The sequence below is a fragment of the Ailuropoda melanoleuca genome, chromosome 2 (assembly GCF_002007445.2).
Source record: "Ailuropoda melanoleuca isolate Jingjing chromosome 2, ASM200744v2, whole genome shotgun sequence".
NCBI classification, from domain to species: Eukaryota; Metazoa; Chordata; class Mammalia; order Carnivora; family Ursidae; genus Ailuropoda; species Ailuropoda melanoleuca.
The window spans coordinates 157,288,451-157,313,843 of NC_048219.1; the positions used below are offsets into that span (position 1 = coordinate 157,288,451).

General features: G+C 41.7%; 1 protein-coding gene across 4 annotated transcripts in view; it reads left to right on the forward strand.

Moving 5' to 3' along the window:
- Positions 1–25,393, forward strand: part of MYO1B (myosin IB) — a 174,364-nt gene that overhangs the window by 143,803 nt on the left and 5,168 nt on the right. For 2 of the 4 annotated variants that reach the window (XM_002917994.4, XM_034654880.1), the window contains exons 18-30: positions 1,897–2,097; positions 3,918–4,011; positions 4,843–4,992; positions 8,142–8,210; positions 9,981–10,067; positions 10,345–10,431; positions 12,248–12,334; positions 15,549–15,623; positions 17,123–17,257; positions 19,173–19,279; positions 22,044–22,176; positions 22,530–22,682; positions 24,169–24,296. In XM_002917994.4, the coding sequence (XP_002918040.1) occupies positions 1,897–2,097; positions 3,918–4,011; positions 4,843–4,992; positions 8,142–8,210; positions 9,981–10,067; positions 10,345–10,431; positions 12,248–12,334; positions 15,549–15,623; positions 17,123–17,257; positions 19,173–19,279; positions 22,044–22,176; positions 22,530–22,682; positions 24,169–24,296 (1,506 nt within the window). The remainder of the gene's footprint in view (positions 1–1,896; positions 2,098–3,917; positions 4,012–4,842; positions 4,993–8,141; positions 8,211–9,980; positions 10,068–10,344; positions 10,432–12,247; positions 12,335–15,548; positions 15,624–17,122; positions 17,258–19,172; positions 19,280–22,043; positions 22,177–22,529; positions 22,683–24,168; positions 24,297–25,393) is intronic. The other 2 variants (XM_011223385.3, XM_002917995.4) reach the window with 2 other exon arrangements.

The window sequence follows — 25,393 nt, forward strand, 5'->3', positions numbered from 1 at the left end:
GCACATAGGGTTTTTCACTTTTTGTATCTTTATTTCATGACATGTTCAGAAATCTAAGCGTTCTTCTAGTAAAGGTTTTGCATGAAACTCTTCTGTTGGATTCACCTTGTTGCACTAACTTAGAACACAGCATTAAAGCAAGTGGGGCTTTTATTTACAACTTTGGTGTTAGAAAATATGTCTCTTTCTTTCCTATGAGACTTACAGATTTGGAGAAAGGAATGACTCACGAAACAATCTTAAATTTTTCAAAGCAACAGAAAGAATTCCTTCAGAAGCATCTGGTCTTTTTTTCCTGTTTCCAGGGCACCTTAGATCTCAAGATTCAGTAAAGACCAATGAGGATTGGAGTTTTCAATGTGTGTATTTGGTGAACTAGATAATGGGGGATGTGTGTCTAACAGGTCCGGTTTCATATAGTGCACACACACCCATACATCCCTTCCATAACTGTCTTTGAAAAGGCAGTTGTGAGGAACCTAGCAGGAAGAACATTTTTGTGTGGTTTGTTTACCTAATATTTATATTAGTAACAAATATAAATAGTTAAAACCCACTGGTTTGATTGCAATCAGGTTGGAACATAAGATCCTAGTCTCAAAAAAGGAAAGAAAAAAAAACCAGGAATCTTCTGTGGCCAGTTGCTTTTGTTATTCTCAATTAAGTGGACTTTAAAAAAATTATTATTTAATAATAATTTACGTGATGTGATATGCACAGATCCTAGGTGAATAGCTGTTATTTTTTTCACCACCGTGAACACTTTGACAGCTACCACCCTGGTCAACATAAGGAACATTCTCTCACCCCAGAATGTTCCTTCATTCCCCTTCCCTTTCAGTGGTTTTACTGTATCTCTAAGAAGTCTTAATAAACTATAAGCTTATGAATATATAGGCAGATATTGCCATAGATATTCAACAGTGTATTAATTAAAATATAGAGATTGCTTCCATAAGATCCAAACATAACAATGGCTTAAACAAGACTCACTTATGTCTTACGTAACTTCTAAGGACTAGGGCCAATCCAGCACCTTTTTCTGTTTTGTGGCTCTGTGGTTCCCAGGGTGTTTCCCTCATCCATATTGTCAAAGATGGCTTTCTACCATGGCTCTACATTCCCAGCCAGCAGTTAGCAGGAGAAGAACAAGGGGAGTGTAAGTCCCTTCCTTTTAAGGATACACACAGAAGTGCCATATATTAATTCTGTTGTGATCCTAGTGGCCAGACTCTTGATCACATGGCCACACCTACTTGCAGAAGAGGCTGGGAAATGTAGTCATTCCTTGGGCAGCAGAATGCCCTGTTAAAAAGCGGGGAGATAGAGGGCTATAGGGAGACAATGGTGTTTTTAATAGTTTCATTGAGGCATATAATATAGTAAAGTATATAAACCTTAATTGTACAGCTTGTTGAAGTTTTACATATGTGTACACCTGTACAACCCCACCCAGACCAAGATACAAAACATTTCCATCATCCCCGAAGGTTCCTTTGTGCCCCTTCTCTGTCGATCTGCACTCCTACCTCTCCCCAGAGGTAACAGCAATACTGATTTCTAACCATAGGTTTGTTTTTCTTGAATTTCATATAAATGGTATGGAAAAAATATGTACTCTTTTATGTCAAGCTTATTTCAGTCAACGAAATGTCAGTGGTAGTCATCCATGTTATTATTGTATGTATTAGTTTATTCTTTTTTAACTGACATGTATGTCGTATTCTATTCATTTTTAGGTTTCTGTAAAATGATTTGAAATAATGTCAAGAGAAATGACTAGGTTTCCCACGAATAATAAATAATTATCACAAAATAACTATATACTTTGTAAAACACAGACAGATCTATCCATAAGAGACAGATTTAAAACCAAAGATCTTTGTCATCTTTTAGGTGCATCAAGCCAAATGATAAAAAAGCAGCGCACATCTTCACCGAGGCCCTGGTATGTCATCAGATCAGGTACCTTGGTCTTCTAGAGAATGTCCGAGTGAGAAGGGCAGGCTACGCCTTCAGGCAGGCCTATGAACCGTGCCTCGAAAGATACAAAATGCTTTGTAAACAAACCTGGCCTCACTGGAAAGGACCTGCAAGGTAAGAAATTCATTGATCACATTTAATGGTGAGGTTTTAAAGCATCCAAATACCATGCTGCTCTTGTCACATGCTGTCAGTAGAGCAGGATTCTGCAGCACGTTGGCCGCATCCCCTGTGTTGGACACTCTTCTGTCAGGGTACCATTTTGTGCCAGTTACTGATGGGTTATAGACGCCTCGATTGTAAGGTCTGAACAGGGCTAATCAGATCCACATTTGAAACTTATATGTCAGCAGAATTTTAAAAAATACACTGTAGGGGCGCCTGGGTAGCGCAGTCGTTAAGCGTCTGCCTTTGGCTCAGGGCGTGATCCCGGCGTTATGGGATCGAGCCCCACATCAGGCTCCTCCGCTGGGAGCCTGCTTCTTCCTCTCCCACTCCCCTTCTGTGTTCCCTCTCTCGCTGGCTGTCTCTCTGTCACATAAATAAATAAAATCTTAAAAAAAAAAAAATACACTATGGCAAGTTCGTAGGAGGGGATTTGTAATTGCTAAATGTATTTGTGTAGAATCATAAAAGGAGTTAGAGGCATCTTGGATCACTGCTCTCTGCTTTTTGGTTTTTTCTCTGGGGGAATTAACCCCAGGGACAGACAGTGAGTGGGGGCGAGGGTCTCACTCTACGCCTGGGTCTGCACCAACTGAGAAATAGATACAAGAGCAGATAGGACTCAGAGTCAGTGTTACTGCTGAGAAAGCTGGATTGGAGAAAAGGGCAGAATCCCCAGTCCTACGGCTTTCAGCCCATCCTCCCTGAGTCGTACTCAGCCATCGAGTCCCAGACAGAGCGCCGGACCACTGCAGACCCGTCCCATGGAGCAGCCCCTGTGAGCTCTCCACATGCAGAGAGAACGCATGTGCTGCTGCAGAAGGGAAAACAGGCTTTGCCTGTCCTGTGCTCTTCCTTCTGCTCTCGCCAGTCGGAGAAGTTGCCCCTTCTCTGCCGGTGGTAGAAGCTGTTCCAACGAGCACAGGAAGGCCCGCATGTCTGTTTTACGGGCCTGTGCAGGAACTAGGGCTTTGATTTCACTGTACTGGTTTTGCCTCCACATTCTCACTGGACCCGGCCTGGAATGGGAACATCAGTAATATTAGAGTCTCACCCTGTATTACAAGGTCACTGCTGCACAGGTCAATGCCCAGATAATGTGGGATCTGAATACTGTTTGTTCCCACTGCTACTTTCCAGGGTATTATGGTCGGTATTTACCATAATGTACAGAACGTGTCTTCCCTCCCTGCCTGGCACCTAGTTCATAAGTAGGTGGGGTGAAGTTTGGTTAAAGGTGGATATTGAAACCTGGGTCCAGGATGGAGACATCAGAGCCCATTTCAGGCCTTGCTCCCATTACATAAGGCCATGCTTCATTACACCCCATTGGTCTGGCACTTCGCACTCTCTTGGGCTCTCTACCTCCCCGAGGCACAAGCGCAATATTAAAAATATTTTCAAGAATTAACTGAGTGGGTTCAAAATAGATGTGAATTTCTTGTACCCCCTCCTGGTTCTGGTTGGTACTTTGTTACGGGTATGTTGGATACAGAGATTGCCTCTGCTAATGAAATCAAGATACTGGCTTTAATACCATATTTTCTTAGACTACAGGTTTTGAAACCAAATTTACTCTTTTAACATTACTGGGTTTGGTTTAACTTGGGGAGTTCAGTCTGAAAAATCTTTGACAAAAGCCTGCTTACTGAAAGACCAATTCTACTTGGAAATAAAGCTATTTTTTAATGGTGCTGAGACCATGATGGAAGAGAAGATAACCTCTTTTTGTAACTCAGAAAACTCATTGTTTTTATTTATTTTTATAGGGCTGGCGTGGAGGTTCTGTTTAATGAATTAGAGATTCCGATAGAAGAATACTCCTTTGGTAGATCAAAGATATTCATCCGGAACCCGAGAACAGTATGTAACCAGAACTTTGGCACTCTGAACTCATGTTGTAATCATATAGCCAAGTCCTTAAAGGATATTTAACTTCATAACATCACCCGGGCTGCTGCCAGGAGGGCACATTCTTGTTTTTTTCTGCAGACGTCCCAGAGGATGAGCGAGTAGGGCACAGTAGAACATGTGTATTTTTTATGAAACATCAAAATCTTTGAACTGATAGCTTGTACAACACATACTAGAGGGACAGTTATTACAACAATACAACCTCCCTAATTCATAGGAATTGGAGGCAAATTTGGTCTATATTGATTATAGCTGAATTATGCAATAATTTTAGGAAAGACAACTCTTATTTTAAGGTACGTGGAAGCATTCCTATTGAAAAAAATTTTTAAGGTAAAAAGGACACTTAAAATTTTACATAGGAACTGCAAGGGAACAAGCGTTTTTATAAACGAATGTAGAGTAGCATGAAGTATAATTAACACAGCAGTGTCTTTGGTGATTTGGAAAGTGTTTGAGTTGCTCAAAAGAGAAACGTCATCAGCAATTCCCTGCCCTTAATGGTTGCCTTCTCACGGATAGTGTGACGGTAAACCTGAGCTTCCAGGTCAGCCCTTCTCTGATTGGTCATAAATTCTACCATATTGTTAATAGTGGATCTTGTATGAATTCATCCAAATACATCTTCTCATGGGTTGTTATCCCTATCATCCACAATTAAAAGTTATTCATTTTTTTCCTCAATGTGATTGATTCCAACATCATGACTTTTTTCCTCCTGGGGATGTCTTTCATGCACGTCATAAGGTTTTGATAGACCCATCTATTGTTTCTTACTAGTTATTCAAACTAGAAGACCTGAGGAAGCAGCGTCTTGAGGACTTGGCCACTCTCATTCAGAAGATTTATCGGGGGTGGAAATGCCGCACACACTTCCTGCTAATGAGAAAAAGCCAAATCGTGATAGCCGCCTGGTACAGGAGATACGCGGTAAGAGCCTCCCACCTTTTTTAATCTGTAATAATGATGCTCTTTTGCAAGTATTTGTTATGTACTAACTATGTATGTAATTTTTACATATTCGGTTCCCCCGGCTACTTCACGGAATGAGTGCCCTTGTGGTACCTTGGGCACACAGCCACTGAGTGGCAGAGATGAGGTTTGGATCCAGGACAACTTTAAAGCTCAAGTTTAACATGTCGCGCTGCCTTCCGCTGATACAGAAACATGTAGTGGGAGATCGAAATCTTGAAATTGCTCATCAGACTGGAAGAGGCAATGTCATTTAACTCTCCGTATGGTAGGGTCAGCTTTCCAGAATAATTGGCTGTTCTCCACGTATTGTAGCAGCACTGAAAATGGCTTAATTCCAGAAAACGGATGCCCCATTTTAGTAGAATTCTGGGTTTGGTGAAAGAGTTGGATTTCCTTAGTCCTCAGATAGCTGGTCCTATTAGCTAGCAGAAAAGAATCAAAAATAAAGTATGTTTACTTAATGGACATGGAATTTCTCTTTGGGATTTTCTTTCTCGCTGGATAATAGATGTTTCATTGCAGGAGTCATATGTTTGACGGGAGCCCGAAGGTTCGCCTTTAGGCCAGCTTCAACCTGGGCTGTGTTCTCACAAATGAATTTTAGTGATAAAAACACTAATCCCAAATGCTTTTTCATTCCATGCATTTGCTCTAGAGAGTGAGTCGGAAGACGAATTAAATTTGCAGTCAGCTCTCCTTTAGGGTATCCTGTTTTTCTGCTCCAGAAACATCTTAATTCTGAGGCAGCGTATAGCCAGGACATAGTGTTGCTGACCTATTCTCATGTCACACGTTTTAGTGTAGTATGTCCAAGTTTGAGAAATTAAGGACATACTTAAATGATGAAGCCAAAGAAAAAAATTGTTTGATCTTTAAGAGAGTATCTTTAAAATTGCTTCCTCTAGTCAAAAGGGTGCAACCACTAGTACGGGTGTGGACATGTGACCTGTCTAGCCACGATGACAGATGCATTCCTATGTATTTTGCAAAGGCGCAGAGTGGTTGTCACCAACCTGGCCATGGTGGATTCTCTTCCATGCACATAACAAGGGCAGTTGGCACTTCTGCAGCTGGTTCATAACGCTCTGGTTTGTATTTGCCTGAGAAAGAGGGGGACCCAGAAATCTCCAGTCCTCAAGGATTCTTTTCATCATTTATTTTGCAATCATTAAGAAAATCCAAGTTTGGAAGTGTAGCGAATGCATCTGTCTTGAATTCTACGAATGCTTTTGCAACACCTACTCTGCCAGGCTCTGGGGGGAGCACCATGAACAAAACAACCTTGTTCCTGACCTCCTGGGGTTTATGTCTAGTGAGGGACAATACGGGAGTAAGCAAGTAAATAATCAGAACAGTTACAGATGGTAGTCAGTGCTAGGAAGGAAACAGTACTGAGATAAAGAAGAGTGGGGAGATAGGGTATAAATTTACATAGCATGGCCGAGGAAGACGTCTGGGAGGGGGCACTTCATCAGAAGGCTGCGAGGAAACAGACAAGGCAGTGAACCAGGAAGAGTAGGTGCCGTCTGCACCTTTCCTTCCTGTCTAGAGCTTTTGTATCTCCAGACCAAAAAAAGAGCTACCGTGTAATGTATCATTAAGTCGTGATGGTGAGAACTACAACGGATATTAATTTGGAGAATAGAAACAAATAATAGCCTCACATTCCGAGAAAGTATTAAATTCACCCTAGCGTTACATCTCCTTCAGAATTTGAACTAAATACCTCAAACAGTTAACTGCATGTTATCCAAGCCAGTGATTAAACTCAGTATTTTTCCTCAACCAGATAACTCAAACATTTTCTTCGTGCCGGTTTTTAGTTGCTGATCATTTTAAAATCCATGTTCTGTCCTATTTAATGGTTCTATGAGATGAATTTAAAAGTGAGATAGAGTTAGTTTCAAGCCATTTAGGAATTTCAGAAGAGAACAGTGAGATGCCGAATGGATGTCAGAAGTGATAGCTGGAGATGGTGGGTACTTTGCTCTCTACAGCATGGAGTGTTCCTCTGTGAGGAATCTGGGAGGTGTTGCAGTTCCTCGTTTGACAGACGAGGAAACGGAGACCCAGAGAACGTAGTGACTTGTCCAAGGTCTTTCTCTCTGGCATTCTCTTGTTTTTTTGTTTTTTTGTTTTTAAGATTTTATTTATTTATTCGACAGAGATAGAGACAGCCAGCGAGAGAGGGAACACAAGCAGGGGGAGTGGGAGAGGAAGAAGCAGGCTCATAGCAGAGGAGCCTGATGTGGGGTTTGATCCCATAACGCCGGGATCACTCCCTGAGCCGAAGGCAGACGCCTAACCGCTGTGCCACCCAGGCGCCCCTGGCATTCTCTTGTTTTGCTGCTCATGTGTTGATAATATCACTTTGTGTCCTCTGAGCTTCCAAAATATAGCCCAGAGTGCCGAAAGGCATGTCTCACCCCTCATAAAGGGAGCTGAGCAATCCAGCATTTCCAAAGTGAAAGAGGCACTACATGACTTCAGTACTTTGAAAAGCTGTGGAATTTCATCCCAGATGCCCATGTGCCAGTGAATATTCCACACGAAATACAGGAAGAGCTCACTTTTCTAGGGGTAGGATTCCAGTGGCCTCCACTCTCTGAGGCATCACCCTGGACGTTAAAAGGGCCCCTGGGCATTGAGCTTGCTTTGCCAACATTTGGCCTGGGGCCTTCTTGGAGGCTTACTGGGTTTGCCTTAACCTTCCCCACCTGGAGTCAACCTTGGCTGTATCTGAATGTATTTGGTGCTCACTCGACCCTCCCAGGATGCTGTTTCTGTTTCCCGTTGCTGACTGGTGTCCACTGCAAGTCCTGGCGTGCAGGAGTGGGGTTGGATTCACATTTATAACCTCACAGTTCTATTAAAGTGATGATCATTGAATTACATTTAGCATCTTTGAAGCGTTCTCTGGATTAACTGTAATACTTTTGGATCGTTTGCTATTTTGGTTTCTTTACTTATTGGTTCCCAGAAGGAATATGGGAGATCAAGGGTTAATTGCGCTAAGTGAGCAAGTCCTTTTTCTCAATCCTTGCAGCGTGTGTATTACAGATATGTATATAGAGCTGCTAATATCTTTCCCTTTCGTCCTACAGCAACAAAAGAGGTATCAACAGACTAAGAGTTCTGCCTTGGTGATTCAGTCTTATATCCGGGGTTGGAAGGTAAGTTTAAAAGAAGTGAGCCTTATTTATTTGGGGTTTTCAGCTTCTTCACAAAGGATGATGTCTTTAAGGTCACCCTGCAGGGAAGAGCTCCTCATCTCCTGCCTACCCTGTAAACAGTCAGATAGAAAGAATAAATATTATGGGCGACGCTGGGGCCCCTGTGACCATTGTCTTGGCTGCGTCCTTCCAACTGGCTCTCTTTTCAAGAGCTTTGTTCTCTGAGCAGGAAGTCCTTGAAATAATACCGTACATGATTTCAATATCCTCTTGCCCCCTGTTTGCAGGGGAAGTGTAGTCCGGAGGGCTGTCTCTCTCAATGTTGCCTCTGCACCTGTGTGTCCTGCCGGACCTCAGCACCCCCCAGCCCAACTCCTTCCATAACTTCCTGGTGACCATCTTGTAGGCTGCCCTGTAATGATCAAAACATCCTGAGGTTTGGCCATTCTAGTGAGGATCACAGTGCACTGATCACCTAGTTCCAGGTCCTTCCTGCAAGCTTGGTTCAGTGGTCAGCAGACTACAGCCCCTGGACCAGATCAAGCCTATGCCTGTTTTTGTGCAAAGAATGGCTTTTATATTTTTAAAGCATTGTTTAAAATAACAACAAAAAAAGAACCATCTCATGATGCGTAAAAATTATATGGGATACAAATTTCGTATAAATATATATACAAATATAAAACATATATATATTTAAAAATATATATAAATAAAAATACAAAGTGCATATAAATACAGTTTTATTGGTACAAAACGTTGTTTATTTATTTACATCTCGTGGGTGGCTGCTTTTGCACTGTAACATCAGAACTGAGTAGTTGTGGTAGCGAACATAAAACCTGCAAAGCCAAAAATACTTACCGTCTGGACTTCTATAGAAAGTGTACTGACTCCTGCTCCCTGCTCTAGGTGGAAGATACATCAGGGCCTGTCCCGACCACTTTCCCATTGGGAGATTTTGTGGAGTGAGCTGGATCCAGAGGGGCTACTCCAAGGTAGTTCCCAGGCCCAGAGCCCCTTCAGAGGCTAGAGCCCGGGGCCAGGCATCCAGTAGCATTGACTGACCTTTGTCTAGGCCCGTGGGACACTGTGGTAGTTGTCCACAGCAAATGCCAAAATACAAATCCAAGCACATAAAGGAAGAGACATTACTGCCTCTCAGTTCTTGTTTGGCCTCATCACTGGGTCATGGGGCTATGACTCGAGTCTGAAGGCCTCCAGAACTCGGAGTGCGCCTCCAAACCACGTGCCCCTGGCCCCCACAAAATCAGTTTCTGGCAGCTGCTGGGAAGAAGCCACTGGTTTTAGACCAGTGAGATTATTTTAGCAAGTTTAAACATCTCTTTTGAATAAAAAGCACAGCTACAGTCACATTCTATACAACAATAAAATGATAAATGGATTTTGGTGAATCATTGGAGATCCTCCGACCACGTTCTGAGAGCCGTTCTTTCCATCCGATGTGCACCAGCTTCTGTTGCTTTGTGCTTAGATGTTCCCCCTGTCCCACGTTAGGGCCCGGGAGCGGCTGTCTCAGTCTGAGTGGGGGCTATGCTGTCATGCTTGAGGACGTCTTCATTTACCACCTGCTCCTCGTCCATTGAGGCCTAATAAGCAATTTCTCCTTTTCTTGAAGCTATAGATTTTTTACTTGAGAATGGATATGATGACGTTCTCTTCCAGTTTTTTTTTTTTTTCAAATTGCTATGGAATTTCCCATTTTGTTGTTGTTAACTCTCCATTTTCCTGGGTGATTCTTCCCCGTAGGCCCGGAAGATTCTGCGGGAACTGAAGCATCAGAAGCGCTGTGAGGAGGCGGTCACCACCATCGCGGCCTATTGGCATGGTACCCAGGTAGGCCGGAGACTGCCCCCCAGGAAGGCAGCAGGTCGGGAGTGCCGTGTGGGCCACGGACCCCCTCCTTCGGGGCCGAAAGTGTTTCACTGGCTTAAGCTACTGAGCACGCATTGACCTCTCTGTCCCTCCGACATGTTGGTGTGGGGTGGCGGCACACGCTTCTGCGTTAACTGTGATGGTGACTGGTGTCTTTCTTCTTCTTTCCCCTTTGGGAACCAGCAGTAACCTTTCTTGCCTTAAACTTTTCTGTAACTCCTTTTCAAATGCATCACAGGCGCGAAGGGAACTGAGCCGGCTGAAGGAGGAGGCTAGGAATAAACATGCTATTGCAGTTATTTGGGCTTACTGGCTTGGATCGAAGGTACTTGGTTTGCACATCCCGTTCCTCCGCCCCGGAATCCGCCATAATCAGTTCGGGTCTTTAGCCTGTCAGGGGCCGAATGACTCCAGCTAACAGCGGCTCACGCTGGTGCATGTCCTCGCGGCTGGATGTAGTAAACCTGGATGTGATAGCGTCAGTAGTGCCCATCAGGGATCCCATCAGGATCCCTAAGCATGTGTAGGCCAAAGAGACTAATGGCTTATTAATGAGGCACTAGTATAGTTGCTCTTTTAAAAAAAAAAATCTCTCAAGTAATGTGCATGTTTAGTTTTTTTTTCCTTCCCCCTTCCCTCCCTCCAACCCCCCCAAAATATACTGACAGTTTTCTTGAGGTGTTTTTGTTTGGTGGGGTGGTGGGGAGGGGCATGCTGGGAATGTTAAGGTTTGGGCTTCGATTGGTCTTCTGCAATCTGATGATAATAGGACCCCCTTTAACGCATGCCTTAAAACATATTAATCCATGAATGAAATTGTTTTAGGCTCCCTGTGGCAGCCATTGATTATTATAAGCAAAATATTATATGTGGAAAGAATGATCATTTGTGATTTAACAGAAAGCTGTGTTCATGCAAAGCTAGCTATAATTGCCACTGAAGAATCCCAGGAATTTCAGCATCAGCTGTTTGTGTTCAGAAACAAAGGCCTCCTGAAATACTCTCGCTAATCCCCAGGCAGAGTCGTGGGCTCTGTGAACATTTCACATACCCCAAGGGACGAGACTTTTAGATGTTTTTGTTACTTCGAAAATCAAAGGTCATCTCTGCTAAAAATGTGTATTCTAGTTAGAAACATAAATATCAATGGAGTCCTATGTTTTTAAATTTACCTTGTCAGCATTAGAAGCCCATCTTGTGAGAAAAATGAGAAAAGTCAACATTTGCCTGTATAAGGATTCTCATTTGCCAAAAGCACTCACCAGAGTTGTTCATTTGTATTTTCCCTTGAAAAATCTGTGCAGAACAGACTAGTTCCTTTAGTAAGTGGAGGGAAGTGTCCTAGCAGAGGCAGAGGGATGCTTCGACACTTATCCCTGGGTTTTCCCCTCTGAGTGAGCTCATTTCCCGGTCAGTACTACTGTGTAATGAAACATCACTGCCTGTTTCATCTTTCATGGTAACATGCCTCAGTTTGCCTCTTCCCTAAGATTGATTTTGAAACCTAGAAGTCATTTTACTTTTTATCGTCAGTGTATTTCACTGTTTGGGGCCTTGAGCTCACACTGAATTCCGATATGGGCTACTTCTGATTTTCTGATGGGGAAGGATTTTGAGTTTCATTCTTTTGTTTGAACTTCAGAGAAACAACCCATCTTCCTTCCATTTTCCAAACGATTGTTCACAAGAGCTGTCTTTTTATACATCTGAATGAATGAACATAGAAACTCATAGCCTCTTTAGCCCCGTGTTCTGGCAATGGAAGGAAAGCTGCTGAAGGCATTAGCTTCCACTCACTGTTTGAAGGCTTGGATAAGGGAGAGAGAGAGGGAAGTGGGAGAGGGAGAGAGGACAGGGAAGGAGGAAGGGAAAAAAAATGCAAGTGGGGGGCAGAGGCGTGCTAACCTTAGGTACCTCGCAGATCGCCTTCCTCTGGAACAGAGGCTCAGTGCACTAAAAAGACAAGGGACTGCACCGGCCTTATGCTGATTCTTTGCGTTTAAATGATTATGCCCGATTCCTCTATCATTCTGAAATCCTTATTCATAAAGTGGCTCTTCTGTGTGGTGGGGTGTCTTTTCTGGTCATTTGTGCTGTCTGCATTGGGCTATCTCTTTTATTTACTATCTAAAACATTCTAGGCTCGAAGGGAATTGAAACGCTTGAAGGAGGAGGCTAGGCGTAAGCATGCAGTTGCTGTCATTTGGGCTTACTGGCTTGGACTGAAGGTACTTCCCCACCCCTTCTTTCTGTCCACGGTGACCTCAAGGAAGCCTAGCACTTACTAACCCTGAGAAAACAATTGATGATGCTTGCTTATGGTCTGCACAGTCTTTTACAATGTCATCTTGCCTAATTGCATTTCTTTTTGAAAACAAACCTGTGCACTAATATTTGCTGATTTTATTGTGGTATATTTCTTTAAACAACCAGTTTAAAGTCATAGCACTCTAGCATATTTTATCTGATAAGACGCTTTGTTATCCAAGTTCTATTTTATGTTCTCTTTATGAGGATGAAGCTCGTGTTTTGTTTTTTGTTTTTAGTTCACGGGACAGAGTTACAGTAGTTGAGCTAAAAGCTGACCCCAGGTCTGCAGTGGCCAGCTGGGGGATATCAGCTTTTTGTTTCCCTCTGTCCACCTGTTCTGCTCCAGTGATGGCTCCTGGGCAGAGCTTTCTGCAAAGTGACTGCTGTTCTCACTGTTCAGCATAGAACCCAAAGGATTTTGCATAAAAGTACAGATTCGGACAAATAAGACCAGCAGGGGATCATTCCGGTTAAAGAGAGAACTTTAATTCAAATGCCTTTTAATTCAGGACAGGGTTTATTTCAAAGTGGTGCTTCCTCCTTTAGGTAAGGATGCATGTAAGTAAATATGACTGAGCCCCAGAAAACCTTGAGAACAACGTTTAGGCAGTATAAAGATTGTGTCTTCCTAATAGTCAATAACTGATGACCATAGGGTGCCATCCATATTATCTTTTGGGGATAGTCAGGCCCCTTTTTGACACTATTCCTCTTTATTATTTTTGCTGTTATTTTATAACAGTTCATCTTCTCCTAAATATTTAAATACAATCCAGGAAACCATTGGCTCTGGATCCAAACAGCATTAGCAGTGTCTGTATGTTCTGCTTTTGAATAATCTGCATTTTTCCCTAAAAGTTTAGTCTATAAACTCTTAGTAAATTAACCTTTTTGATTATACTGAATATACATCAAGTAATTTTTGAAGTAATTAAGAAGTACCTTAAATAGGAATTTAAGATGTTCTATTTCAAGAATTCTAAACAAATTCTATAACTACTTTTTTTTTAAAGGATTTTATTTTTTATTTTATTTGCTTGTTCTAATTTGCATTCTGATTTTCATAAAAAGGAGGAACAAAACATTGAGTCAGGATTTTTATTCTGTGTAATGATTTCTACCAGCAACATTACATTTATCTTTAGATTTCTGGGTTTAACTAACTGCATATGGTTTCAGAAATACTTTCATATTAGGGGCTTATACTAGCAACCTATAAATCAAATTCAGTTTGTAGGTGAATTGTAGGTTTTAGTTGGAGGTAACTGGGCTTCCTCTAGATACAACTCTTTTTTTCCCCCAGTTTCCAATAAAACAGAAGTATTTTAACATGTTACCATTATTGTTGTTATGAAATAAGGTCAGACTTCTTTGAAGTCCAAGAATGTAATCATTTTGTGCTTTTTTTTTTTAAGAATGATGTTGATAAGACCAGTAGTTTTGTCCTTTTAAGTGATTAAGTTCTTGGGGAATTGATTACAAAGTTCAGCGGATCCTTTCAGGACTGCCAGAGCCCACGAGGGGAACCATTCCTTATGCCAGCACGTTGTCACCAGGCCTTTTCTGTATATAGCTGTGATTCCGGAGAATATTTCAGGAGAAATATTCCTGTGAATTTCAAAAAGCATGTTGCAGTGAACTCATTTACAGTGACATTCAACTAAACATAGTAGGACTTCCACTTTATTTCTATGCATGTGTTTACATGAAACCTCACTTTACCTTCTCTGCTTTCCTACGCTATTAAAATTCCAGGAGCCAATTAACAGCTTTCATTTTTCTTCTCCTTGTCCCTTCTAACTTTATTAGTTTGAGACTTGAAATGGTTCTGAATCTAGCAACTCCTTGGCTAAAAAAAAAAAAAAGCAAAACGGTAATCAGTAACCTAGAGTAGGAACAAAAGGAAAAACTGCCTGTATAATGGATGGGAAAAGTTTTGAACCTTAATAGTCCACAGGTGTAGAGAATGGGTCTGGTGCTCACCTGCCGCACAGGACCAGGGAGGCCAGGTGGATGAGGAATGACGGGGCTTCAAGCAGTTCGGAGCATGCCTGTCTCGTAAAGGCAAAACAGCTCCTGTGGTCCATGCAGTCCTTGTTGTGTAGAAATGGGGCTTGCTGTTGCTAGATCTTAGAAAATTTTAAGAGAAATGTGCAGTCTGAATTCCTATGTGAAGTTCTTAATTTAAAAATAGGCATATAAAACATTTTTCTACAGACTGAATTTGGTTAGTAGGTGGCTAGCTTATAACCCCTAATGTAGAAATATTTTGAATAGGTACATTTAAACCCAGAAAACTAAAGACAAAAGACAAAGGTACATAATGTCTGAATTATTCAAATAGGCTGTTTTGCTAAAATCTAATGTTCTCATGTACAGCTGGATGATAAATATTTTAAGTATTTTTCCCCCAGTTTCAAGACTTAACCATATTATTCATTCATTCGGTAAACACCTCAGCTAGTTATTTATTTGTTAGACATTAGTATGCAAAGTAAATATGACAGTGTAGCAAGGAGCAAATAGGAAACTAAAACTAATAGGATGTCCTAAGTGCTGTGATAGTACTTAGTAGAAACTGACAGGAGCAGAGATTAGAGAAAAATTAATGCAATTAAATGGAAGATAATGAGAGTTCACAAGCTGCTTTTTAAATTCTTATTTTTAAGCACATTTAGTTCTCAGTGTGCAATCCCAAAGTCCTATCTTCTGATGCAAGGCCTTTGGAAACTGCAGTAGAGTTCTTCAGGCATTTTTTTACCTTTTAAAGAAGAATCTGCAGTGAAAATGACCTTAGATAATTTTTTTTCTGACATGTATTTTGATTTGTGATGAGTTTGCAGCTACGTCTGTAGAGCGTTTCTTGTCAAATCATCAGGCTCTTTAAACACTAGTTAAGAGGATTTAAAACATCAGAACCCTCTGGTATTATCACTTTGCATCTCTTAATTTCGTTTTCTCTGATTTAAAACCCATTGTCTCAATGTGCTTCAGTTATTTTACCATATCCAGAAAAATCCCGTAGAGATTTTACTCGTCCCACCTGTGTTCATCTCTAGTAGAGGGGCACCAACTGTGTGGGCATCTGCAGACTGCACGTTAACCTCTGTATTCTGCTGCTTCTTTTTAAAGGTGCGTAGGGAGTACAGGAAATTCTTCAGAGCCAATGCTGGAAAGAAAATATATGAATTTACACTTCAGAGAATTGTAAGTTTACACTTTCTATATAGCTGATTAGCATTATTGGATTAATTAGTTAATAGCATCACTTCAATAATAAGTGACTTGTTGGTAACAAATCCTAGCTGTGACACTAAGAGATTATGACTTTTTTATCATTTCCCCCCAAATTCAGGTGGAATTGTGTCAGGAAGTTATTAGTGGCCCACATATGATTAATAAAATAATTAATTAAATGTTCTGTGGCTCCTGGGTGGCTCAGTTGGTTAAGCATCTGACTTCTGCTCAGGTCGTGATCTCAGGGTCATGGGATCGAGTGCCGCATCGGGCTCCCGCTCAGCGGGGAGCCTGCTTCTCCCTGCCCCTCTTCCATTTTATTTTAATGTTCTTCTTTGACAGAGAGAACGTAGTCTGGGGAAGGTGAACCCAAGCAAGGCAGGTGTCTTAGTTCAGGACTATAATGAAAATACCACAGACTGTGTGTCTTAAACAATAAATGTTCATTTCTCACAGTTCTGGAGACTGGGCAGCCCAAGGTAGAGTGCCAACGTGGTCTGGTTCTGGTGAGGGCCTTTATCTGGTTTCCTCACAGGAGAAGACAGAGAGAAGCAAGCGCTTCCCTGGGTCTTCTTGAAAAGACCACTAATCCTGGGAGTATTACCCCTTGTGACCTTATAACCTAATTTCCTCCCCAAGGCCCCGATTCCTCATTCTGTCCCATTAAGGGCAAGAATTTCAACATAGGGATTTGAGGGAAATGCCAACATCTTGTCCTGCTGAGCCGCCATGAGCTGCCACAGGGCAAGGGTGGCGAACAAGGCAAGTGGGAGGGGGGGTGAAGGAGAGCCAGGCTGTGCCACTCAACCAGGGTGGAGTCTAACATTCCCCTCCATCTTCCAGACAAGTATACGTAGTGGTGGAGATTGCAAACTCTGGAGCCAGCTGGCTCTGCCACATACAGATTTATGACAAGAGCAGATTACTTCTGTGAGCCTCATTTTGTCCCCTGTAAAATGGAGCGACAGTAGAAAGCTCTCACAGTACCTGGCCCATCTCAAGTACTCTAGAGCGGTGCTGCCCAATAGAACTTTCTGCCATGAAGAAAATGTTCTTATCCTCATGATACCATAGAGGAGACTCTAGCCCCATGTGGCTAACTTGAAATGTAATAATATGACTGCTGAACTGGATTTTTTATTTTTTTAATTACTTAAGATTTAAATATCAATAGCCACATTTCCTGCTAGCTACCTCTTAACAGAGATTTCTAGTGTTAACCAGGGTAAGTATTCACGTTAATATTAAAATTAGTATTAGTGTTAGCATTCTTCTTTTCTCCTAACCATTTAGGGAAGCTTTGGTTTTCCCAATCAAGACAGATAAAAAAGAGGAGTTACAACATTTTATCGACTAAAACTTGCTAAATTCCACTAAAGAGTGGTCTGTTTGATCCTGGTTTATGTAAAGCAGTGTCTTTTGTGGCATATTTTACTCATCTAGCATTTTCTTGGTCAAACCCAACATAGGTGCAAAAATACTTCTTGGAAATGAAAAATAAGATGCCTTCCTTATCTCCAATAGACAAGAACTGGCCACCAAGACCTTACCTATTCTTGGATTCTACTCACAAGGAGCTAAAAAGGATTTTCCACTTGTGGAGGGTAAACAATGCCTTGCGAGGTTTTTTTTTTTCAGAGACTCCTTATCATGTATGTTGAGTGTTTGAGAAGTGTTATGTAAAAGCAGATTTTAACCACATTCGTCCTTTAGCCTCGAGGAGCTGTACCTGAGGATTTTGGTGTTTTTGAACCAGGCACTGTACTTCTTCGCTTCTGTGAGAATTTCTAGAGCAGCCAGGTGTTCCCGTGGCTGTCTCCTCTCATCCTTGGCTGGAAAGGAGAATGCGTGGCTCCACTCCACATTCCAGTTGCTTTAAAGTAGTTCAGGTTTTTGTTTTGTTTTGCTTTGTTTCCTTATTTCATCTTTATCTGAAGGAATACTGCCTGAGATAGAAATACTAAAGTTTGAACATCTTCACACAAGGTAGTGAAATCCTGCAGACTGTAGGAGTTTGCTTTCTGAGATCTACTGAATACCGCTTAGACATACGTGACAATGCCTGCATTTTGATGGAAAAGAAGGCTTCGGAGTGCCTCGCAAGACTTTAAAGAGATTCAAGTTTCCCTCTACCTGAATTAAAGAGAAGCTGAAAATCTATTTGATAGTGCCTTATATAAGTTTAGCTTCTTCAGTTTATGAAAACATCACGTTTTATTTAGGTGTTGCCCAGCGTGAATACACAGAATACTTGTATAGATATTGACTTTATTTTAATAATTCGGTCAGTTGGTGTATTGAATGTTAAATATATACAAATATCAGATATAATATAATCATTGATTGAAGGGCTCCTAGTTAGTAAGTGGATGATTGATGGGCATGTCTTCCAGGAAGCTCTTCCTGCTGGGCACTGTAGGCTTGTCCCTTACCATAATTGCATATGCAGAGTGACATTATCACGGATTAGTGTAATATTGGTACCCGCTCAACATGTGGAACTAGATTCTCACTTCCATCCCCTCACTTAGTGAGTCACTTTGGGGAGATTCCCCACGTCTCAGTACTCATCTCTCTTTGAGTCTGACAGTAGAACTGTTTTCAGGAATAATGATGGGGAGCCTCTAATGCCAGGGGTCTGCTCTGCCTCAGCTCCCCGCTGGCTCCTGGTCCCTGAATCTTGCCCATACCTCCCTCACGTGGGGGGTAGAGAATGAGAAGGATGTGTTTATTCCTGAAAGGGTGGGCAGCAATGCTGACATTCCTTTATACAGTTATGTCTGTGGTTCTCAGCTACACTTGTAACTGAATTTCTTTGAGTTCATCTAAAAAACCTGGCCCTGTCCCTCCAGCCACCCCCTTTCTGCCTCCAGTGCCATCTCAGAATCCAGGTGAAGGGGAGATTCCTTAGGTCCCGGCCACATTGTAAGATGGTAATGGGGGATTCGGAGAAGTATTTTTCTAACCAATTGTTGCAGCATATTTGTGAGTCATGAAATCAGTTTAGTAGGTTACTGACCAAGGTTTTAAAATGAAATACGGTAGAATCAAAAATAATGGGGTACAGGACATGTTGAAAGTATTGTCTCGTGAAGCTTTTGTGTCCGTTGTCTGTATGTGTGTGTGTAAATGTGTGCAGTGAATTGTGATGTACAGTGTTGTTCTTACTGTGAGTCTTTGTGAAAGAGTGTGACAGCCTAAGGATTAAAGGATTGGGGGGTGGGGGGGAAGGCTGACATCATCGTGGGAGGGTCAGTACTCCCCGCAGGGCCCAGCCAGCAAGGCCCTTCTGTGTTTTGAAGAAGCATCCCAAGTTCCACAATACAAACAGTAGTTTTTATGACATTGTCCAGGACCAGCCTTTTAAAACCCAGAAAGGAAAAATGCTTTTGGTTTTCTAAATGGGTGTTTTGTACGCATTTAGTCTTATTCTTGATGCTGTTAAATTGACTTAGCATATTTGAGTAAGATTTATTTATATAAGTGATTATCTTCCCCCCCCCTTTTCATTTCTCACAGTGTAAAAAATACAGGGACCAATTCACAGATCAGCAGAAACTTATTTACGAAGAAAAATTAGAAGCCAGTGAACTCTTCAAAGACAAGAAGGCTTTATACCCATCTAGGTATTATGGCTTTGCTTTACCCATAAAGTGTTTTAAAAGTTTCTCAAATATATTTGTAGGTCTAGTGGCATTTGATTTTAGTAATCCATGAGGGGTTTTTAATTTTATGAACTATTTTATGATCAGCTGGATATGAATACACATAAGCACATTTGGGCAATGGCTTTCATAGTATACTTTAATGAAATGAGATTACATTTGTTGGTTTTACTTCATTGGCATTAGCCTGAACACTTCACTAAATAATTAGAAGTTGTCCTTTAAAATAGAAATTGTGTAGTCTATTAAGAATAATCTACATTGTAAATTCCTGTTAGTTTTCCATCGTTTTCACAGACCAACCCAGTCAATTTCTGTTGGCAATCTCTTGTCCTCCCCATTCCAGTCTTACTTGAACAGCTGGGTCGGGCTCATTTGCATCATAATGAAGAGTGAACCATCACTTTCTGAGTATTGCCGGAAGCCCTGGTCTCTGATAACTTTGCTCTGCTAAGTCCTTGGGCACGCTGCTAGTGAGTGGCCTGTGCAGCCAGATCCATTCCCTTATTGTAGACACCAAGTGCTCCATAAAAGAAGGAACACCAGTTGTTAAGTTTGCCAAGTGAAATCATTGGTAAAGACTGCTTACCTGAGTGTCCTTACATCTCCCAAGTTCATCATTTCTCCCCCAGAATTTCGTATATCCCTTTTTCATCGATGTTTCTGAAAAAAGTTAAGATTGAACGATTTCAAGCCAAATCTGTAAGAACTTTTAGCTTCTCCCAAAGGACGACCTAGAAATGAGAAAGCATTATATGCTAAGTATATTCACATGTATTACATATGCTGTGCTTATATTCCCGTGTCTTTACACACTATTAAAAGCTCTTCCTTTGGAAAGTTGAAATAAACTTTGTTGCCAGGCTCATGTGGTTTAAATATTTTAAATGACACCGCTTGCTGGATCAGCTGATTTGGCGGCTTTTGATGGTCTAAACTCCCTTAAGTCGAACAGAGCATTGAAATCCAAAGTTGTCCAAAGTGCCTGCTGTATGAAGCACATTCACACGCGAAAAGGGCCTATATACTCTCTCCAGCAAGTCATTCATTTAACTCTTTCTTGATAGATTTTTAAATTGTAGAGTAATTGTCTTAATTAATATTCCCTGTGGATGACTCTTCAGAAACTGGAAAGAGAAAAATACATTTGTGAAGAAACAAATTCAAAGGCTCTTAGCACTTTTTATTATTAAAAACATGTTTAAATATGAACAACAAGAAAAAATATTAACTCCACGCCAAGTCCTTTTGGGGTAGTTGTATCCATTTTCAGGGATGGTGGCCCGTGCAGCCTGCAGCAGTTGGGGGTGGAATAATTTACCTCCCACCGTAGCGTGAGCCCCAGCCCTCATGGGTGTCAGCCTTTTACATGCTGGGAGCCGTGAGACACTGACCACGTATGTGGATTTTCTTCCTGATCCTCCACCCACAACACAAGCATTTAAAGTTGTATTTGGAGGGGCGCCTGGGTGGCTCAGTCTGTTAAGCGTCTGCCTTCGGCTCAGGGCTTGATCCTGGCGTTATAGGATCGAGCCCTACATCAGGCTCTTCCACTGGGAGCCTGCTTCTTCCTCTCCCACTCTCCCTGCTTGTGTTCTCTCTCTCTCTGTCAAATAAAATAAAATAAAAATAAAAAATAGGGGCGCCTGGGTGGCACGGCGGTTAAGCGTCTGCCCTCGGCTCAGGGCATGATCCTGGCGTTGGGATCGAGCTCCACATCAGGCTCCTCTGCTAGGAGCCTGCTTCTTCCTCTCCCACTCCCCCTGCTTGTGTTCCCTCTCTCGCTGGCTGTCTCTATCTCGGTCTCTGTCGCATAAATAAATAAAAAATCTTTAAAAAAAAATAAAATAAAAAAAAATAAAAAATAAAGTTGTATTTGCAAATTGCCAGAATGTTATAGCTCAAAAAGAAGTCATAGTTGTTTTTTTGGGTGGTTTTTTCATTTTTTTTGTTCTTGTTTTTTGTGGGGGGGTTTTTGGTGTCTTGGGAGAGGCTTCCCTGAAAGTGTCACCCCACAAACCTTTAGGGAAATGGACATCTTAGTGCGTGATTGTGCCACTTTGCAAGATGGAGTTTGTTTGAAAGAAAACCACTCTGGTTCTGAATGTTTACCTTGTCCACTTAGGGGCATATCCTCGGAGGAGAGGCCTGATTCTTCTTTCATCCTTGGCCTAAACAGAGCCAGAGTTACATGGTAGTATTAAGTGCTCTGTAGTTCTCTTCTAAAGGGCTTGCTCTGGATCTGTGCTCCCCCAGACGGCCTCTGGATTTTCTTATTCTCTGCAAGAAAATGAAGTTTTTCTTTGAAGCAGGTGACGGTAATGATCTGTGCCCTTTTTTCCATTGCCACATATTGTTGAAAGACACTAAAAGTCCTTTGTGGGCAGCTGTTAACTTTATATTAACAAATTAAAAGGAATTGCCTTTCCCTTCACATGAGACCATGCACGTGTCTTGACTCTTTTTCTTGGAACTCACTTCTATCTTGATTGTTCCATACGATAAGATTTTTATCAAAGTCCTACGTACAAAATGCCATGATCCCATCAAAAGTATATTTGAAATAGGTTTCAGGTTTCATTTCCAACTTATATTTAGGACATGTATAAAATGGATAAAATTTACTTTGATGAAGTTATGTGCTTCAGAATTGGCTGACATGTTGCCTTTCTCCAGTAATGTCTCCATCGGGAACTGTTTCTAATGTAAGGGAATTCTTCTCTAGCGTTGGGCAGCCATTCCAAGGAGCTTACCTGGAAATCAACAAGAATCCCAAGTATAAGAAACTCAAGGATGCCATTGAAGAAAAGATTATCATTGCTGAAGTTGTGAACAAAATTAACCGGGCCAATGGGAAGGTAAAAATGCAAACCCTGGAGACCTGTGGGAAGTGTTTATCAGTTGGGACAGTCATCTTTCGTTTTCTGATTATTCTGATTTACCTTTCATATTCTCAGCCGAGTTCCTGTAAAGGGAGCTGTTTCCCCTTACCTTTAAGTTTAGGTGGAATTTTGCTTGTTCTCTGAAACTTACATGACTAAAGACCTGTTGTCTATGTTTTTAGTGTGTTCTCAGTTTACCTAGGTGTGCATGCTGAAAGATACGGGATCAAATGGGCATTTCTGCATATAAGGAATGCTTTAAACTCATGGACCACTTGGGGTATTTTTAATCATTGGTTTTACATCCTATTTGTTTTGTTTTGTTTTAGAGCACATCCCGGATTTTCCTCTTAACAAACAACAATCTCCTTCTTGCTGATCAAAAGTCGGGGCAGATCAAGTCAGAGGTTCCCTTGGTGGACGTGACAAAAGTATCGATGAGCTCACAAAACGATGGCTTCTTTGCCGTCCACCTCAAAGAGGTAAAGGTTCAACTATTGATTTGATCTAAAGATTTCTGCATTTGCCCAATTTCTGAGCCACTGACTTAAAATTTTCCACATCTGAAGGATGTTATTACTTGAAGTTTATAATGTATAAACTTTTTATTGATTTGCAGATTTTGGATATATTCACTCCCATGCAAAATCTCAGGCTTGGTTTTTCAGTAATTGAAATTGATTAACTGAAGTTGCGTTGACTAATCACATTTATTAACTTGTGCATGGCGTTCTGATTTCACTGAGCAGCTTTGGTTTGCACTCACTGTGATGTGCATTATTTTGAGAAAAAGCATGGAAATCCAAGGATGTTTTATGCTTCCTCCTGTTGTTTATTCTATATACCAACTTAGTAAATGTCCCTTTGTTCATCTTTGTGAGTTTTTTATTAAAGAATGTAGCCACAATAAAACAACTGCCTAATAATTTTGACCTACAGATTTTTTAGCGTTTTGTGCTTTTTCAGCTTAACCTAGGACCTCCTGATTTGAATGGCATAGCTAAGAATGTAGGCTCTGGAATTGGTCTCACTAAGGTTACAGGGACCTTGGCCAAGTCATTTAACTTCCATGTGCCTACCTAATTTTTCTCCTCTTTAAAATGGAGAGAATAACAGTACTGCTTCATGATGTTGTTATAAGGATTAATGAGACACTATGTATAGTGCCTATCATATAATAAATAGTCCCTGAATAAGCAGATGTCAGCAAATATTAATCCTGTTTAGGGACATACATCTAGTTGGTGACACACCTGTCTTGCTGCTTCTACACTTAGGAAAATCCCATATGCTCAGTTCAGCCTGTTTTCCCTCCTGTGGATCTTAACTTAAAAGGAGCATATCTGGTCCTAAGACAATGATTCTGAACCTTGATTACACTTTATAATGCTAATGCTCAGGCCGTACCCCCACCCCCAGTCCCACCAAGTCAGAGTTTCTTGGAATGGGCACAGCCATCCTACTCTCTGCCAGCTCCCCGTATAGCTTAGGTGAAGAGCCCCTGCCTAGGATATTTGTTGGGAGTGTTGTTGTTGTTCTTTTTTTTCTCTAACCAAATCATAGGAACTTTTTTTCAATCGCTGTTTCAGAATGAGTCACAGGTTGGGTCAGAGCTTCTCAAGCCTGAATGTGCAAACAAATCACTCGGGGACCCTGTTGCGGTTCCTGTGCAGCGGGCCTGTGGCAGGGCCTGAGGCTCTGCTTTCTAACAAGCTCCCAGGGGATGCTGATGGTGCCTCGGGTCCATCTACCAACTTTTGGGGAGCACAGGTTTGGTGACCTGACTAGAAGTGCTCTGAGCAAGTTGGAAGAAATGCCGCTTTTGTTGTTATTGTGTATTTGGAAGAGTGGACTTCAGTAGCTGATGTTTTCAAGAGACTGTAGACATACATTCAGCCAAGCCTGTAAACATTTACCTCCTGCACTGTCTTTAATTATGAGAGTCTGCCTCTTGCTTTGTCTTTGCAGGGCTCCGAAGCAGCTAGTAAAGGAGACTTTCTCTTCAGCAGCGATCACCTGATTGAAATGGCCACCAAGCTGTATCGGACGACTCTCAGCCAAACCAAACAGAAGCTCAATATCGAAATTTCTGATGAGTATGTGCATGATCGTTTGAATGTGCCATTTCACTTCTGGCTTTATTGCTTTCGTCGAGCACCCCAGTCTCATCCGGTTATACAACGGCTACCTTTAAGTAGCGAGTGTCTGTCTGATATTTGTTCTAGATGGTGGATGGGCAGTGAAAGGTGCTGGTCAAGTCCTTGCCTTCATGTCCCTGACATCCTGGTGGAAGAGATAAATATGCATAAATAAGAAATGGGTGATATGACTTTAGTTAACGACAGGTGCTTCTGGAAGGAAACAAAGCAGGGTAAGGGCCAGAGGGTGCTATTTTTGATAGGGAGGTCAGGGAACCTTGTTTGATGCAGTGACATTTGAGTTGAGACTGGAATCAAGGGAGCAAGCCAGGCAACAACCTGGGAGGTGCCTTCCAGGCAGGGGGCAGCAGGTGCAAAGGCCCTGAGACGGGAGTAAAAGTGGCAGAGTGAAATGGTAGGAAAAGACTCTGGAGAGACAGGCAGAGACCTGGCCATGTAGAGCTGGGGAGCTGAGGTAAGGAGTTGAGATTTTACTGTGGATGATGGAATGCCGTTACAGGTTTTAAGTAAGGGGGTAACTTGATCCGATTTGTGATTTTCAAAGATTGCTTTGGCTGCAGTATGGAAAATAACTCTAGGGAGGCTAGAGTGGAAGCAGAAAAAAGTTAGCTTCTCTGAGCTGTCTAGGATGATGTGGCTTAGGCTAGGGTGTGAGTGGGAGGTAGTGAGAAGTAGTCAGATTCCAAATGTAATTTTGAGGAAAACAAGAGGATTTATTAACAGATTAGATGCTAGGTTTGGGGCCTGAGCCCAAATGGTGGTACCATTGACTGCAACAGATGACACTGAAGAAAGAGTGGCTTGGGGGTGGCCAGGGTGGGGTGAAGTCAAGAGTGCTGTTTTGAATATGTTATATTTGCGATGCCTTTTTTTCACATATAGATAGTAGAGTTATAGAACGAGCTTTGCATCTTGACTATTGTGCTAAGACTGCTATGTATAAATTTGAAATTTTGCTTTTTTTTACTTCACAGTAGGGCTCTAATTATAGAGACGGATCACTGCCGTGCAGTTCGGAGCATCCCCCCTCTTAC